The sequence below is a fragment of the Pogona vitticeps genome, chromosome 6 (genome assembly GCF_051106095.1).
Source record: "Pogona vitticeps strain Pit_001003342236 chromosome 6, PviZW2.1, whole genome shotgun sequence".
NCBI classification, from domain to species: domain Eukaryota; kingdom Metazoa; phylum Chordata; class Lepidosauria; order Squamata; family Agamidae; genus Pogona; species Pogona vitticeps.
In genome coordinates, this window is record NC_135788.1 from 36,124,400 (window position 1) to 36,140,506 (window position 16,107).

General features: G+C 38.7%; 1 protein-coding gene across 4 annotated transcripts in view; it reads right to left on the reverse strand.

The window, feature by feature from the left end:
• SKAP2 (src kinase associated phosphoprotein 2) overlaps positions 1-16,107 on the reverse strand; it is a 137,861-nt gene that overhangs the window by 13,679 nt on the left and 108,075 nt on the right. For all 4 annotated transcript variants that reach the window (XR_012088315.2, XR_012088317.2, XM_020780691.3 and 1 more), the window contains one exon: positions 10,440-10,532. Coding sequence is in view for 2 of the 4 variants with exons in the window: in XM_020780691.3 (XP_020636350.3) it covers positions 10,440-10,532 (93 nt within the window). In the remaining 2 variants the exon portion in view is untranslated. The remainder of the gene's footprint in view (positions 1-10,439; positions 10,533-16,107) is intronic.

Consider the following 16,107-nt stretch of genomic DNA (forward strand, 5'->3'; position numbering starts at 1 on the left):
CAGGTTTTCACAATACAACACAGAGCTGCACATTGCAGCTTTATTTCAAGCACAATGTATTTTCTCTTTCTCTCCCTCTCACGCATACACACAAGACCTGCTGCTGACATTAAGAACACCTGTGTTAACAGTGACAAGGAAGAGTTAATTTTCCTCAAAAAGAAAATAAGAAACACTCTTCTGAAAGCATTTCCCTTTTTGAGAATGAAAGGTGAAATAGCTGTCAGATTTATGGAGATAACCTTGCTGAAGCGGGCTGTTCATGTGTGCGTGCGTGCATGTTTAGGACATCACGCTCTGGCTAAATATGCAACACATATTGAAGCCATAAACTCATCCTTCTAAGAACATAAGCACAATGGATGTGCCCCGTTCAAACTGCCATACAGACCATTAACTGATTGATTATTTTAGCACTGTTTGCTCTGTAATGCCACCATAACAGAGTAATAAATGCTTTGTCATATGCTCACCATACAGAGGAGCATTTACTGGGGCACTGAATCCAATGTGCAGCTGAAATACACTGAAAGCTTCTCTGCACATGGCAAACTGCTTCCTGTTTCCCATTCTGTAAGAAGTGAATTGACTGAATTAACCCATCAAGAAAGTTAAGCCCAGCGAAACCAAGAGCTACATTATGTTTGCAAGAATCAGGCCAGATGAAAATATACTCAAATGCTGCAAATTAATTTAGAAATAAAAATCCCAGATCTTCAGGAGATTAAGAGATGGTTCTTGTTGTATGGCATCACATGACTTCTCATTTATGCTGACCCTAACCAGGGTTTTCAAATTATGTGAGATGTCCAAGGAGTGGTTTAGAATTGCCACCTCTCAATGGGCTCCCCATAGCCAAGCAGGGATTTGAACCCTTGTCTTCTGAGTTCCTGTCAAATGCTTTATCCACTATACCATACTAGCTCTTGGGTTGAGAGTATATTTTTTCATCTAGACATATCAGCCATACTGATAATGTTTAAAACATTACAATGATGCTTTTAGCTCATTTGAACTCCAAACTATTTTTTTTGCATAGTTCTTCAGAAAAATCTGTACTCATTACTTATTGTTTTTTGTGAAGGCACACCAAATGCATAGTAGTCGCCTTCCTTCATAAAATAACCTGGTCTTCCAAGTATAATAAATATCTAGTCTGAGCACCACAAGGAGATTACAATTCTTTTTTTGTCTCTACATGACAGCTTCTAAAAAGTGACATTCAAGAAAGTACCTACATGGTATAAATGTGCAGGTACTTTCCTGAATGCAATTTTTCAGCAACTATAACATAAGAGAGAAACAGAATTGTGACAATGAGCAGTGTAAAGGAAAAAAAAATCAAATAAAATGAGTGTGTGTTTGCGTGCGTGCGTGTATGTGTGTGTGTGTGTGTGTGTGTGAGAGAGAGAGAGCAACAAGAGAGGAAGAACAAGAAATCTATTTCAGAAGATCCAAAAAATCAAATAGAATGCTAAACACCAACAGGAAAACATACTATATTATCTGACCAGGATAAAATAAAGAGAAGGTAGAAAAAAATATACTGAGGAACGATACAGAAGAAATAGAAGGATGAACAATTACTTTGAAGAGGAATCCAATGATGAAGAACCTTTTGAAGAAAATGAAGGGTACGCTGATGTGAAAGATATAAATCGCTAAAAACAGATGGAATACTATCTATTATTAAATATTGTTAAAACTATTCCAAGCTGAATCTGTCAAAATCCTAACAAGAATATGCCGAAAAGCATGGGAAACAAAATGATGGCCTGCAGATTGGAAACATTTAATATACATTCCAATCCACAAGAAAAAAAGACTATAAGGAGTGCAAAGCAAGGTAATGCTCAAAGTGTTGTAACAAAGACTCTTGCTCTATTAAGCTGGATTTCAAAAAGAGGCACTAGAGATCATATCACAAATGCACGTTGGCTACTGAAGTGAACCAAAGAATTTCAGAAGCAGATCAGGAAATGATTAGTCTATACCTTATAGACAACAGTAAAGTCCTTGACTGAGTGGATCATGAGAAGGTATAGATTGTTGTGAAAAGAACAGGTTGGCACCAACGCTTGCCTGTTGTGAAGTATAAAACTGCATTATGGACAAGAAGCTATTATTAGGACAGAATGGAGAAATGGAATGGTTCCCATAGGCAAAGGTGTTAGACAAGGGTGTATTTTATCTCCATATCTGTTCAACCTATATGTACAACATATTATATAGGAAGCTAACGTAAGAGTCAAATGAAGGAGAAGTGAAAACTGTTTGGAGACATCAATAATTTAAAATTAGCAGATGACATTAAGTTATTGGCAGAAACCAGGAATGACCTGAAATGATTTCTGATGGAACTTGAAAGAAGAAAGTGCAAAGGCAGAACTGCAGTTAAGAAAACAAAAATAGTAATTACAGAAGAACTACACAACTTTAATGAGCACAATGAAGAAACTGAAATTGTTAAAGATTTTGTATATCTTGAGTCTGCTACAATCAATCCAAATAGATATTGGAGCCAAGAAATAAGAAGATTGAGACTCAGAAGGGGAACAAAGAAGGAACTAGAAAAGATCCTCAAGTGGACGGACATGTCACTGGAGATCAAGACCAAGATCATTCACAATATTGCATTCCTGATTTCCATTTAAGAGTGTAAAAGCTGGACAGTGATGAAATATGACAGGGAAAAAAATGATTCATTTGAAATTCATTTGAAATGTGGTGCTGGAGAAGAGTTTTGTAGATAGCCTGGACTACCAGAAAGATGAGCAAATGGGTCCTAGATCAAATCAAGTCTGTAATTTCTCTGGAAGCAAAAATGACAAAACCGGGGCTGTAGTACTTTGGCCATATCATGAGAATACAAGACTCTCTGGAAAAGACAATAATGCTTAAAAAATCTAAAGGTTTCAGGAAAAGGGGAAGACCAAATATGAGATGAATTGACTCCATAAAAGAAGTCACAGCCATGAGTATGCAAGAGCTCAACATGGCAGTTGAGGTCAGCACATTCTGGAGGTCACTCATATTACCATAAGTCGGAAGCAAATTGAGACAACATAACAGAATCAACAAGTGTTCCAATACTACTTTCACTGACATCTGCAGGAAGTCACAGACCAAGGATGGGGAATGTGTCACCCTTCAGATGCACCTCCACTGTCCTCACTTCTGGCAACGCTGCCTAGGGGAGCTGCAGCTTAACATCTGGAGGAGCACCCATTACTTACTCTAGTCATAACATGACTGCCAAAAGGGAAAAATAAATTAATTAGCAGGACCTCTGATTCATAAATTTATGGCACTGATGGAGTCCTGAAGCTCTAAAACTCTTCTTCCAATGACTGAATTCTTTACCCATCAGCCAAATTAGGAGAAGCACTCCTAAAAAAAGAACATAACTCTTTTGATGGAATCAGATTTCAAATGTAAATAAAACTAACCAAGTCCTATATTTACAGAACACGATACCAAATAGTTCTGTAATGTCTGACATATCAGAGATACAAAGTGATTTTTTTCACGCACACAATGCTTGTTTGTTTTGTTTTATTTATAGGCTGTCTTTCTCCTGATAAAGGGAGAAATTTATTCCTTTATGCCCTTTTTTGTGCATCTTATTTAGCTGAAACTAGGTTAGTACTCACATGAAGCAAGGCATTTGAACACTTTGGGAATGTTCTCACCCTTTAAACTGATGGATCCTTTCTAGCCTTTCAGAAGTAAGTGAATATATATCTTGTTTCAGAGGTTGTGGGGGACTAGATGATACAGTTAGCACGAGAAGCACACATCCCTTAAAAGGTGAACAGCACATTTATCCTAGCATGAATTTGCCTCACTCTGCATGTATCAAATCAGGTTGCTTTTACTTTGTAATTGGGTTATTGGGAGGCAAATATAGCCTGTGTTTGTAAGTCTGATTGTGCAGGTACAGAGTTTTGAAGGAATTATGTGCCTGGAGGGAAAACATTCTACCAGTAAGAAATACACATTTCCCTTAAGTGTGTGTTGACCCAAAGATTTTTGGATGCTGTACTATGTACAGATGGAGTAGGGTTTAAGGCAAAGATTGTAACATGATTTGTACTGAATATTCATCAAACAATCATCCTGGAGCTCCAGAACTGGGCAGAACAGCAAAGAAAAAATACATTAATTGTATGCTTGACCCCATTGTAAGTGGAGATCTGTGGTACACATAAGAGTTTGGTCTAAGTTCTCCAAAGCCTTTAGGATTCACCATGTTCTGTTCTGTACAATATGCGTTTCTCTAGGAAGGCTTCTAGTGAAATAAAAGATTAACAATATGTGTTAATCTTTGGTTGCACTTGCTTAACAAACTAATATGGGTACCTTCTTAAAAATCTCCAGGAACGGTTGGTAGAGTGTCGCTTGTGACTAATTATATCTGTATTAGTTGAAGAACTATTGGGATGTGGGTGGGTGGAAAAACTCTTCCTCAGCTGACTTAGAAAAAAGAAGGGTTTAACTCTTTCAAAAATATGTAAAAAATGAACTGACTTATGCCTGGTTTTGAAGACATTTCAAAGCAATGTGATTTGATCCCAGGTAGAGGAGTATACGATCACAGCCTAAATTTTTATTTCCATGTATTACAAGGCTAGCCATAGCCTTGAGTTTAAAAGACCTGAGCAGGGCTGCTAATTATGGACCTTTTGAAGGGCACTAATTCATATAGGCTCTGTTACGTCAGAAGTGATTTGATGGCACATAACAATCAATAGACTGTTCTATTTCCTTATAACAGATACTTAATTACATAAACTGAAGGAAACATACTTTGTCTTTTGAAACACAGCTGCCAAGGGTTTAAGATTTGGAAGATAAAAATGAGCTTCTCCAAATGGAAATGTCAACTCAGTGTATTTCTATAAGCAGAAGAAATAAGGATCGTGGAATGCAGCAGTCTTCCACATCTCAGCTAAGCTAAGCTGTGCTCTCAGAGCCAAACTGGGCACTAAGAAACATAGCCTCCTGCAGGTACAGTACATAGTTTTAGTGGCTTCAGGCACCCATGACTAGGACTCTGGCACTATGATGCTGGAGAAGAGGTTTAACCTTCCTTCTCAGTAGAAATGTATCCCTATGAGCCTGGAATGCTCTGTATTGGTGAGCAAAAGAGCAGTTTTAGAAGCAACTTTTAAAGTGAGGAAAACTGGCTAAATTTTTCAAAAGGGGAAAAACCTCACAGGAAATGCTACTTCAGTATCTTGCATGCCATAGAGGTTTGGCCCTTGGATCTGGAGAAGCAAGGTGAGCAATACAGATGGGGAGGAGGGAGGAAGACAACAACTTTTTTTTTCCTGGCATGAGGAATTTTTTCATTTTTTCTCTCCTGACGTCTGTGTCATACACCAGGAACAAGGTACCAAGTAATTGGTAGGAAATGCTGAGCCCAACTGTTTTATCTTAATCAGTTTGTTTTAATTAATCTAATGATTAAGTATATTAAATGATGCCATACCGTCCTGACTTTTATAATTTTTTATTTGTATGGTCATTTATTCAGAATGCAATTTTAAGTCACTTTAGTATGGTTTTGCATAGTGAAACATCTTATTTTAACCCGCTCATCTGTATTATAGTTATCTTTAACTGGGGAGAAACACCAACCTTTTCCAGTATATGTTTCAAAATCCACATTTATCCAAGAGTAATGTGTAACTTGAGTAAGGTATACTTGTACTAAAACATGTATGGCTTATTCACTCAATTCACACAGGTATACAAACAGAACTCTACATGTGTATGATTGTTTTTTTGGGGCGGGGTGTGAGTTTTAATGTGAGAAACATCTTATATTCTTCAGTAGGGTTAGAGGATGTTTATGTCATATGATCTCTGATAAGGTAGAAATACTGTACTTTTTGTCAACACTATCCTACATAGCAAACAAACGTCTAGCCTTACCACATTTAACTGCCCCAAGATCAGGGGTCACTAAACTGTGAAAATGGCTGCTTGAAATGAATTTCACATCAGGGAGTCATTATTAGGGTGCTTCATTTCAAGGATATTGTATGAAGCCTACTTAAATTTATAGGTCACCTCATAAAAATTTAAGACCATGCCAGCAAAGAAAAACATTAATATTTTACAATGGGGATGGGCCATTTTTTTCTAACACAGATTGTGCTGGAAACACGAACTAGGTTTTATATTATGTGCTTTCACCATAATTTCCACAGGATTTACATGAATGCCAGAACACAGCTATTGGGAGAAATGTTCACTCTGGAACAATTCTATAATTTCCAATGGGGAGAATTAAATACCTTAAGGATGTTTGAAAGATGGCATAACTTGAAAAAGATTAAAAGTTCCACTCTACAATAAAAGTACAAATTGCTTGTATACTGTATATTACAACATTTAGGTGTTTGTTTTCAATCTGCAGGAGTATCAGAATGTGAATGAATGTATGCGATGGGATTTGTCCAAATCATTTTGCTGCCTGAGGCTTAGACTCTACTGTACTTTCTCCATAATATACAAGCAAAAGCTGACTAGGCTGACAGCTACAACACTGTGCAGTAAAGTGGAGGCAAAGGAATCCAATCCCACACTGAATGTGAAGGCAACAAACTACCTCAGTGGGAACAGGCAAGCCACATGGCACACATAACTCTGCTCATGCCTTGCCTCTCTGTTATAGCCTGAGGTTGCCATTATGCTTTGCCAAACAGTAAGGCTTTAACCAAATGGACAATGTAGAGTAGCAACCATAAGATGAAAACTAGTTTTCTGACATCCCCATCCCTTGGAAAAGATAAGCTTTTGGTGGAACACATCTGATCCTAGAATTTGTTTCCTGGTGAAAACACTGAGCAGCACATCAATAATATACAGGGCCTGTGTCTTTAAGAGACAAGCTTAAATAGCAATTTCCTCTGATTTTTGAGTGGGTGTGACTTCCTTAAAGATTTAGACAGAAACTGGCCTGATAAAGTTGGTTGCTTTTTTACAGAAAGGCTAATGTTGCTGTTGAGTTTTTACTTTGTTCATAAAGCAGCTTAAAAGAAAATACCACATGTCTTTTACTTAAGCTCTTCAATAAAACTGAGTTTTCCCTCCTTAACACTGATGTAGATGTTTGTATATTTCAAAAAGCAGGAAAAATTCCAGACAGCAAAAAAATTTCACTTTATAGCAAAAGGTATAGCTACTGCTATACCTGTAGAAGTTTTGCTACAACAATGGCACATCCATGTTTTGAGCTGTGGGTTGTGTGGTGTTCTGAATTTCTTTTCTTGAGGACTATAGTTTCCACTCTACCTTGTTGCTTTAAATTAAACATTTATAAAAATTATGCATAGTGCAGAAAAAAATAGGATAGAGAATTTTTTTCCTACTTCTCCCATAAAAGTAGACATTGCAATCACAAAAATTATTATTATTACAGTATTACAGTATTCAAAAACATCAGGCACAGTCAAAACTATAAAAACACTGATTGGTATTATAAAACAGAAACACATTTTAACAAAAAACCTAAGTATCTGTTAAATACTGGTGCAGTATGTCTGTCTGTCTGTCTGTCTAATGATAATGATTAGGTTGATTTAGATTAGATTTAGGCATCTTTCAGTCTCGAGAGATTATAGAAACATGCTCTGAATAGAGAACTTGGAACAGCATCTAGTGTGGCTGAGAAGGCCAATTCGAGAGTGACAATCCCTTCCACACTGAAGACAAATACAATCTGTCCCCTATCCAGCTCCCTGATTTTGGTGGTTTCGGGACTGCCTCTTTGCCTCAGCCTGCTGGACAAGTGTCTCTTCAAAATGGGAGAAGCCATGATGCACCGCCTGCCTCCAGGCTGAACGCTCAGATGTCAAGGTTTCCCATCTGCTGAGGTCCATTCCTAAGGCCTTCAGATCCCGCTTGCAGATAACCTTGTATCGCAGCTATGGTCTCCCTCTGGGGTACTTTCCCTGCACTAATACTCCATACAGGAGATTTTTGGAATCCGACCATCAGCCATTCTCATGACATGCCCAAGCCAACACAGACATCACTGTTTCAGTAATGTATAAATGCTAAAAATTCCAGCTTGTTCTAGGACTACTCTTTTTGGAACTTTGTGCTGCTAGGTTGTTTATAACTCCGAAGGCCCTTCATATGTACATATGTTCAATGTCTGACTAAAGAAATAGCTTCCTTTGTTGTAGGCCTGGAATGCATGGGCAGCAGAACTGCAAGGATTCTCCTCAGACTTTATGAGAACTTCTGTATTCAGAAGCAATATGTCACGGAATTCCAGTTCATGAAAGGCAACACTGAGGACCCTAAGATCTTCATGTTTGGTTTGTGAGCTTTTTGGAAGAGTTAGCTATTGAAGAAAACAGGATAGTAGCCCAAGTGAATCTCTGATCCATTGGCTTTTCTAATGCACTTAGAGAGAAGTTAATAGAACCATGTACTGCAATATAATATCTGACTTTTCTGTTTATTCTCTATTTATTTTCTATTCTATCGTTGTATTGAGTATATTACAGTATGATTTATGTAATTTTTGTATTATTTTATTGTTCATACTATATTGGAAGCCGCCTAAAAATGTAGTGAAAGTGCATCTGATTCTCTAGATGGTGGACCATCTTCCATAATCCCTTCCATTGACCATGGTAGCTGGGCTAGAGTGAGTTTCCCATCACCAAAATGCATAATTCCATACCTTCTCATTATCTAATTCATTGGCAGTTAGTAATCTCTGGCTTAAATCCAAATGTAAAAAAAGAAAATCTAAATCTCTCCAAAAATAATCTGATTTTGAGGAACATATTGAATCCATGATGGAATCTTTAAGAGGCCCTGTCACTTTTAAATTTTCCACCTTCATGAAATCTTGGACCATACCCTTTCACCTTAGATTTGTTGAGTCTTACTTAATGGGATTCTTGTAGGATGTGTAAATGGCTCAGAAGTGAAAGACAATTTGTCAGCACAGGAAGTGTTTTCCAGTTGTATTTCGAGTAAATCTCTGGTGCCTACTTCACATGGCCTTGAAATGGAGCTGCCTGACATTTTAGTAATTTGGGCACACTTCCAGTTTTGGAAAAGCATCAGTGATTCTACTGCCAAGGTTACATTGTTATTTAATGCTTATTTTATAGTGGACCACCCTTGACAGCAACATTTGATGACTCAAATCTTTGCTTCCTCTACGACAAACACAAACCTAAACTGTCTACAGCAACTTGTTCATATAGCTTCCTGTGAGATGCCAAAAATCAAGCCTGTTTCCTTTCTACACAGTTTAAGAGGAAGGGCATAGCAAAGACACTTCCTGAGCACACTCCTCATCCTCCCTCTCTCTGACAGCAGTGGAAGAATGATGTGGAGCAAATATGATGATGAGGAGAACCTGTGGTTTGTTCCTTTGGAGGAAAGGAGCTACTGTATAGGAGTGCATCTTTTGCTCAGCTGCTCTCTTGGGTGTAAAGAGGTGGTCCAATAAAGAACTGGGGTTGGTTTTCTAAGTGAAAAACCTAGCTGAGGGTGTCAAGACAATACTTTCCTATAGCATTAGTTAAACTGCTTTTTATGATGGGCAAGGATTGTTTATTTATTTGTTTGATAGATTGATTGATTTCTAGCCCCCCCCCACACACACACACAGTATGCAGGAACCATTAGCATAAGGGTAAATTACCAGTCTAAGGGATGGGAGGGAAAAGCAAGAGAATGTGAAAACATTTCTCTGTTCTTCTAATTTTTAATGTTGCCATTGCCTTTCCTTGTGCTAACACTGGACACTGGCATTTCTTAGCCCCAGTTCATTTGCTTTCTGAGGTATAATCATATGCAATGAAGATATGCATGGCCAACATTTAAACAGGCTGCAGATCAATTAGTGGTCTTAAGTTTATCTGATTTTTATCAAAGAAGACAGAACTGTGGGTCGATCGTCAGAGCCTGTGTCAAGATGACCTTTTCAGAGACGTCTACATTGCTGGTCCCCTGGGCAACTTGTTGTCCCCTGTTAGTCTCTGAATGACAGAAGTCTGTTCTGCTCAAGCACAAAGTATACACAGATGTCTATATTACATTCTTATAGGTTTGACAGCAACTGCATGTTGTATCTATAAACTGTCCTTTAACAGTGACACTTCCTCAATGATGATAAGCTAATTTATGCAGCTAAATCTCCTTTGTGAAGAAATGAAAGCTAATTGAGTCATTACAAAGTAATTCAGGAAGGAATACCTTGTATAAATTGGCTTACTTTATAAATCCTTCTCAAGCGATTTTAATGCATCCTAAATGGTGCTATTCTGATGCCCTCCTGGGCCTCCTCCCGCTCTACTTAAACTTGCTAGAACTTAAAAATCTTTCATTTGAGCTAAGGGGAAGGCAAATGCCAACAAGTAAATGGAAAAGATAAACACAATAGGCAAAAGACATACCTGAACTATTGCTAACTGTTTCCTGGCTCTGTTTCTTTGGTTCTTCACCTTTTGTTGGCAAGTTCGGGACAGTGGCTGCTCCTGCTTCTTCTTCTGCAAATACAAGCAATATGTTCAAATATGTCAGTCTCTAGGTGATTTAATGCACAAAAGCTTATAAAACACATTTTAAATAGTTTGTGTACTGCAAATGTTGTTTGTTGGCAACTGGGCCAAAGAATCTAGCTATCACCTCTCTGAGCTGCCTAGAGTGGTACTTACCCGACCAGATAGGCGGGATATAAAATAGATAGATAGATAGATAGATAGATAGATAGATAGATAGATAGATAGATAGATAGATAGATAGATAGATAGATAGATAGATAGATAGATAGATAGATAGATAGATAGATAGATAGATAGATAGATAGATAGATAGATAGATAGATAGATAGATAGATAGATAGGGCAGAAACAGTGTCCCATCTCCTGCTGGGATCAAATTTGATATGCGATTCAGCCATCAGTGTTTGATCTCAACTATTTTCTTACCAAAGCTTGGAAATAACTAGTTACAAGCAACGTTTCCTGCAGTTAGTTATTTTTCAGGCAATGAGAGATGTAGCTGGTAGTTGAAAACTTAGTTTTAGATTTAAAGAATAGCCCCTAGTTACTTTCAAAAGTTACTTTGAATATTTTAAAGGGCATTTTGACAAGAATTTTTCTTATGCCATTCCCTTATCAATAAGGGAAGCATACTTTGGAACAAAGCCTGTTACGCTGCAACAAGAAAGCCATGACCTCTGAAGAAATCTCTGAAGGCATGATTGGTTGTGTGCCAAGTCATATAGTTAAGTATGCAACGGATACTGGCTAAAAGCCAGCGATAAGCTGCCACCAGGGTAGGCCCACTGAAAGAGTTGGAATTTGGTGAGTTAAAACTAGAGATGGGGGTATTTGTATATGAATACGAATATCCCCTCACAGGTGGAAATAATGAGACTGTCCACTCGTGATTTGGGAGCTGCCACTGGCTCTGCAGAGCCTTCCTATCGCACTGTTGTATGCAGTCGATTACCCACTTCTGGCAGGAGGCGGGATGACAAGCCTCTCTGCTAGGTTGGAGAGTGGCTAATCCATTGCGGACAACAGCACAATAGGAAGGCTCGGTGGAGCTGGTAGGAGCGGCAAAATCCTCGTTACTTCCACCTATATGGGGATATTCGTATTTGAATACGAATACCCTATCTCTAGTTAAAACCTTTGCAAATTCCAGTGATCCAATGAACCTACTCTTGTTGTCACCTACTACAGGATTTCAGCTATTGTCAATGAAAAATTCTTAACTTGATGGAATTCACCTCCAAAAATTGCACCATTTGTGTAGCAGTGCAACAGGATTTGCCTTTGTCTTTTTATACATATTTACAAGGTGCAATATCCAAATCAGTGATTAGATGGAATTAGATAGTATTTATACATATTTGCTAAGTGCAATATCAGAATTAGCTGTTAAGATGGAATCAGAACGCTTATGTCTTTTTTATACATATTTGCAAAGTGCAGTATCATAATCAGCTATTAGATGGAATTAGGCAATATTTTCCTACATTTGTCTGTCCTGCTGGTAACAAAAATGTAATGTGTTAATAACGCATAAAGCACCAAATGACTTGTATGAATGAAGCAACAATAATGGGCACCTGGCTGCCAAGAAGTAATGAATAATGCAAGGAGTTCCTTAAACTATAACATCCCAAGCTCTGCTTCTTGTTAGTTCTGCATCACAGTGACACACTTAAAACTTAATAGTTCTCACTATAGCCCTAAGGCCACTTCCTGCCCTCCCCCCTCCAACTCAAAAAATATAAAGTCAAAAAAGAAAGAGAGAAAAGAAAAGAATTGCCACCCCTGGAAACTTTCAGAAGTAGCAGTGGTCCTGTAAAACAAGGCATGCGAATTTGTGTGGGGGTCCATTTCCCCTGGAGTGTTTTCCCTCCCTCCAAAGTGGCAGTATTGGGGAGAGAAAGTAAATTAACTGCATTTTAGAAAGAGTGCAGAGGTCCCTACTGAACAAAACTGTCTCTCTGTTCCATGGAGCTTACCCAATCCCTGATATGTATGAAATATTCCCCACATAAAAATTATACAATGAAGGGCCAATTTCCCCCAAGCAAATAACCTGAAGACTGAAAACTTGCATCTTAAGAACATAATAGGCTCACAACACCATGCTGGTCTTTGTATCACTGAAACCTAATTCTTATATTGCCACTAAAATGCAGTTGCCACTAGACTGTGCATCTAACTTTACTTTGGTTATCTACAAAATAGTGAAAACAAGTGTCACATTCAGATCCCAGAGGAAGTTTCTACAGCCTCTACTGTGCCTCCAATGCAGAGGAGAGGGACTGCAGTGCCTCGGGGCTTTTTAAAAGTAGATTTTCCAACTGCGCAAATGTCCTATCAGACTCATCCCTCCCATAAGGCCATAAACCAATCTTCGGGCTAAATTGTTGCTTTAGTGTTTGCTACGTTGTGGCCAGTAGAATGTGAAGAGGCCTGATAAAGACAAAGTTGTACAGTGGGGTCTTGACTTAAGAACGGCTCGAGTTAAGAACATTTTGACTTAAGAACCACTCTCATAGGAAAATATTGACTTGACTTACATACTTAGATTTGAGTTAAGAACTGAAAAAAACCCACGTGGGAGGCAGGGAAAGTGCAAATTTTGAACTTTCAGTTAACTGTTGGCCAGTGAAAAGGGTGCCTGTCTGCTTCCTCACTCCTCCCAGCGTTTAGAGAGTGGATTGGGAGACAGTCTTCAGACTGCCTGGTACTGTACTGCCTGGACTGTATTTTCCCTGCCTTCCCTGAACCTTTCTTGACCTAAGAAAAAAAGAAACAAAATATCCCCCTCTAGTGGTCGAAGGCGGAATAGCAGCTTCCCATTAGTTTCTATGGACGGAAAAGAGCAGATACGGACCAAATGGTTTTCAATGCATTCCTATGGGAAATGCAGATTTGACCTGAGAACTTTTTGACTTGAGAACCGCCTTCCAATACGGATTAAGTTCTCAAGTCAAGACCCCACTGTATTAACATAGTTTGGGCATAACACTTCCAAACAGTTTCTGACCCTTACAAAAATTGTATTACAGGACACAGCCTGTCTTCTTAATAAACAGATTTGAACTCTTTACATTTTTTCCATATTTCTCTAAGTGCACATCTAAGAGTTTCCAACTACACAGGTATTTTTTCAACAGCACATTTTGTGTCCAACTGTACAATAAAAAAAAAAAAATACTGTAGCGGTTCCTGGATGGGGGATTCTAGAGTTGTAGTCTAAGAAAGTAACTGTCAAGCTCTGCAGACACCTCAGCCATGGATTCCAGGAGCAGTAGATCATCCAGGAGTATTTTGTTGTTTAGTCGTTAAGTTGTGCCCAACTCTTCGTGACCCCATGGACCAAAGCACGCCAGATCCTCCTGTCTTCCATTGCCTCTCAGAGTGTGGTCAAATTCATGTTGGTCGCTTCGATGACACTGTCCATCCATCTCATCCTCTGTCGTCCCCTTCTCCTCTTGCCGTCACACTTTCCCAACATCAAGGTCATTTCCAGAGAGTCTTCTCTTCTCATGAGGTGGTCAGAGTATTGGAGCCTCAGCTACAGGATCTGTCCTTCCAGTGAGCACTCAGAGTTGATTTCCTTCAGAATTGATAGGTTTGTTCTCTTTGCAGTCCAGGGGACTCTCAAGAGCCTCCTCCAGCACCACAGTTCAAAAGCATAAAATTTTCAGTGGTCAGTCTTCTTTGTGGTCCAGCTCTCACTTCCATACATCGCTACTGGAAAAACCATAGCTTTGACTATGTGTACCTTTGTCGGCAAGGTGATGTCTCTGCTTTTTAAGATGCTGTCTAGGTTTGTTATTGCTTTCCTCCCAAGAAGCTGGCACCTTTTAATTTCATGGCTGCTGCCACCATCTGCAGTGATCATTATGTGAGCTAATATGTGAATTAAATATTCATATTGTTGCCTCAGCAACTGGTTGGGCTCTGACTTTGACAGAGCTGGTTGTCTGACATCAAAATAAAGCCAGCCTAGTTAAGTCTACTGTGGTAACCATATCTGATACAGTACAGCCCTTCTAATGTTTAAAAAGAGTAAGTGGAACATGGGGGAGGGGGTTTTCAGCACTTTGAACATGGATGTGAGAAACAAAGTCTGTAATCTCAGTTCTGCCACAAAGCTCCTTGGGTGGCCAAAGGCAGCCTTTCCTATGAGATAAGCGTTGTCTGAGATAAAATGGCACCACTTCATACAGAGAACTATGCTATGGATATGCTGAGCAGTGACACAGCTTCCTGTTACCACATACAAGAAAAACACAGAGACACAAAGAAATGCCTTTCTATGTACCATCAAGGGCACCAGGAGGCACTCTCATCCTGTGGCTCATATCCTGGGAACAAACATTCACATCCCCCATTAGTTTCCTTTCCTTTCCACTAGGCACCACATTTCTAATTATGTTACACTACATAACTGCTCATTAATATGCAGCACACTGTGAAAGAGAGCTTTTCCTTCTATAAAACTGTCAAACTTTTATTATGACATGCGCTGACAGAAATGATGCCAGCCATTCTCCACGGGTTCATCTTTCTCCTCTTTGGAAAAGGGTAAATATATATACCATTCGATAACCAAAAAGAAAACTCTCCTTTAAAAATTACCCAAATCCTCTTCTCGCTCACTAGTCCACTTACCTAGGACCTGTATATTCCAAAAACATTGTCCTTTTCTAAGCCCAAATGTGGCATTTTCCCCAGTGATTTATTTACATAGCAGGAATGTTATATGGTAACTTTCAGAGTAACAAACAGAAGGATATGTGTGTGAGAGAGAGAACATGCATGCATGCATAAAGAAAGAGGTACCTGCCTTTAGAATGTTATATTCTAAATTTTGATCATGGTGACAGAGTTCACTTGGTTTTTTGATTGGGGGGGAGAGGATAAATCTTATAGTACCTTAAACATGAACAAGACTGTGGGGGCACAAACTGACACGCACTAGATCTCTCTTCTTCAGCCACTGCATTAAGCACATCCTATGTATGCATGTATGTTTGTGTGAGGGAGGGACTCAGAAAACAGAGATACAGACAGACAGAGAGAAAGAAAGAAAGAAAATGGAAATGGCAGGGCAAGAGGCAACGATACACTTAAGTCTGGAATTTAAGGCAGATTTACACTTCTGTGGCCAACCTTCCGCCCACACAGGTAATGGGGACAGTAACATGAGGCACAGATGCACTCCTCACTGCAGTATCCTTCCATTCTTATTTTTAATACAATAAAGTACCCTGTTTCCCCGAAAATAAGACCTAACCTGAAAATAAGCCCTAGTATGATTTTTCAGATGCTTGTAATATAAGCCCTACCCCAAAAATAAGCCCCAGTTAAATGAAACCCCACCCGCCACCATTGTGCAGCAACCAGAAGAAAATGACGTGACTGTATTTGAATAAATGTAGATTGTTGTACATGAAAAATAAAAAATAAAACATATGCTGAAAATAAGCCCTAATGTGCTTCTTGGAGCAAAAATTAATATAAGACCCTGTCTTATTTTCGGGGAAACACAGCATTATATATAATCTTTTATAAAATAATAATA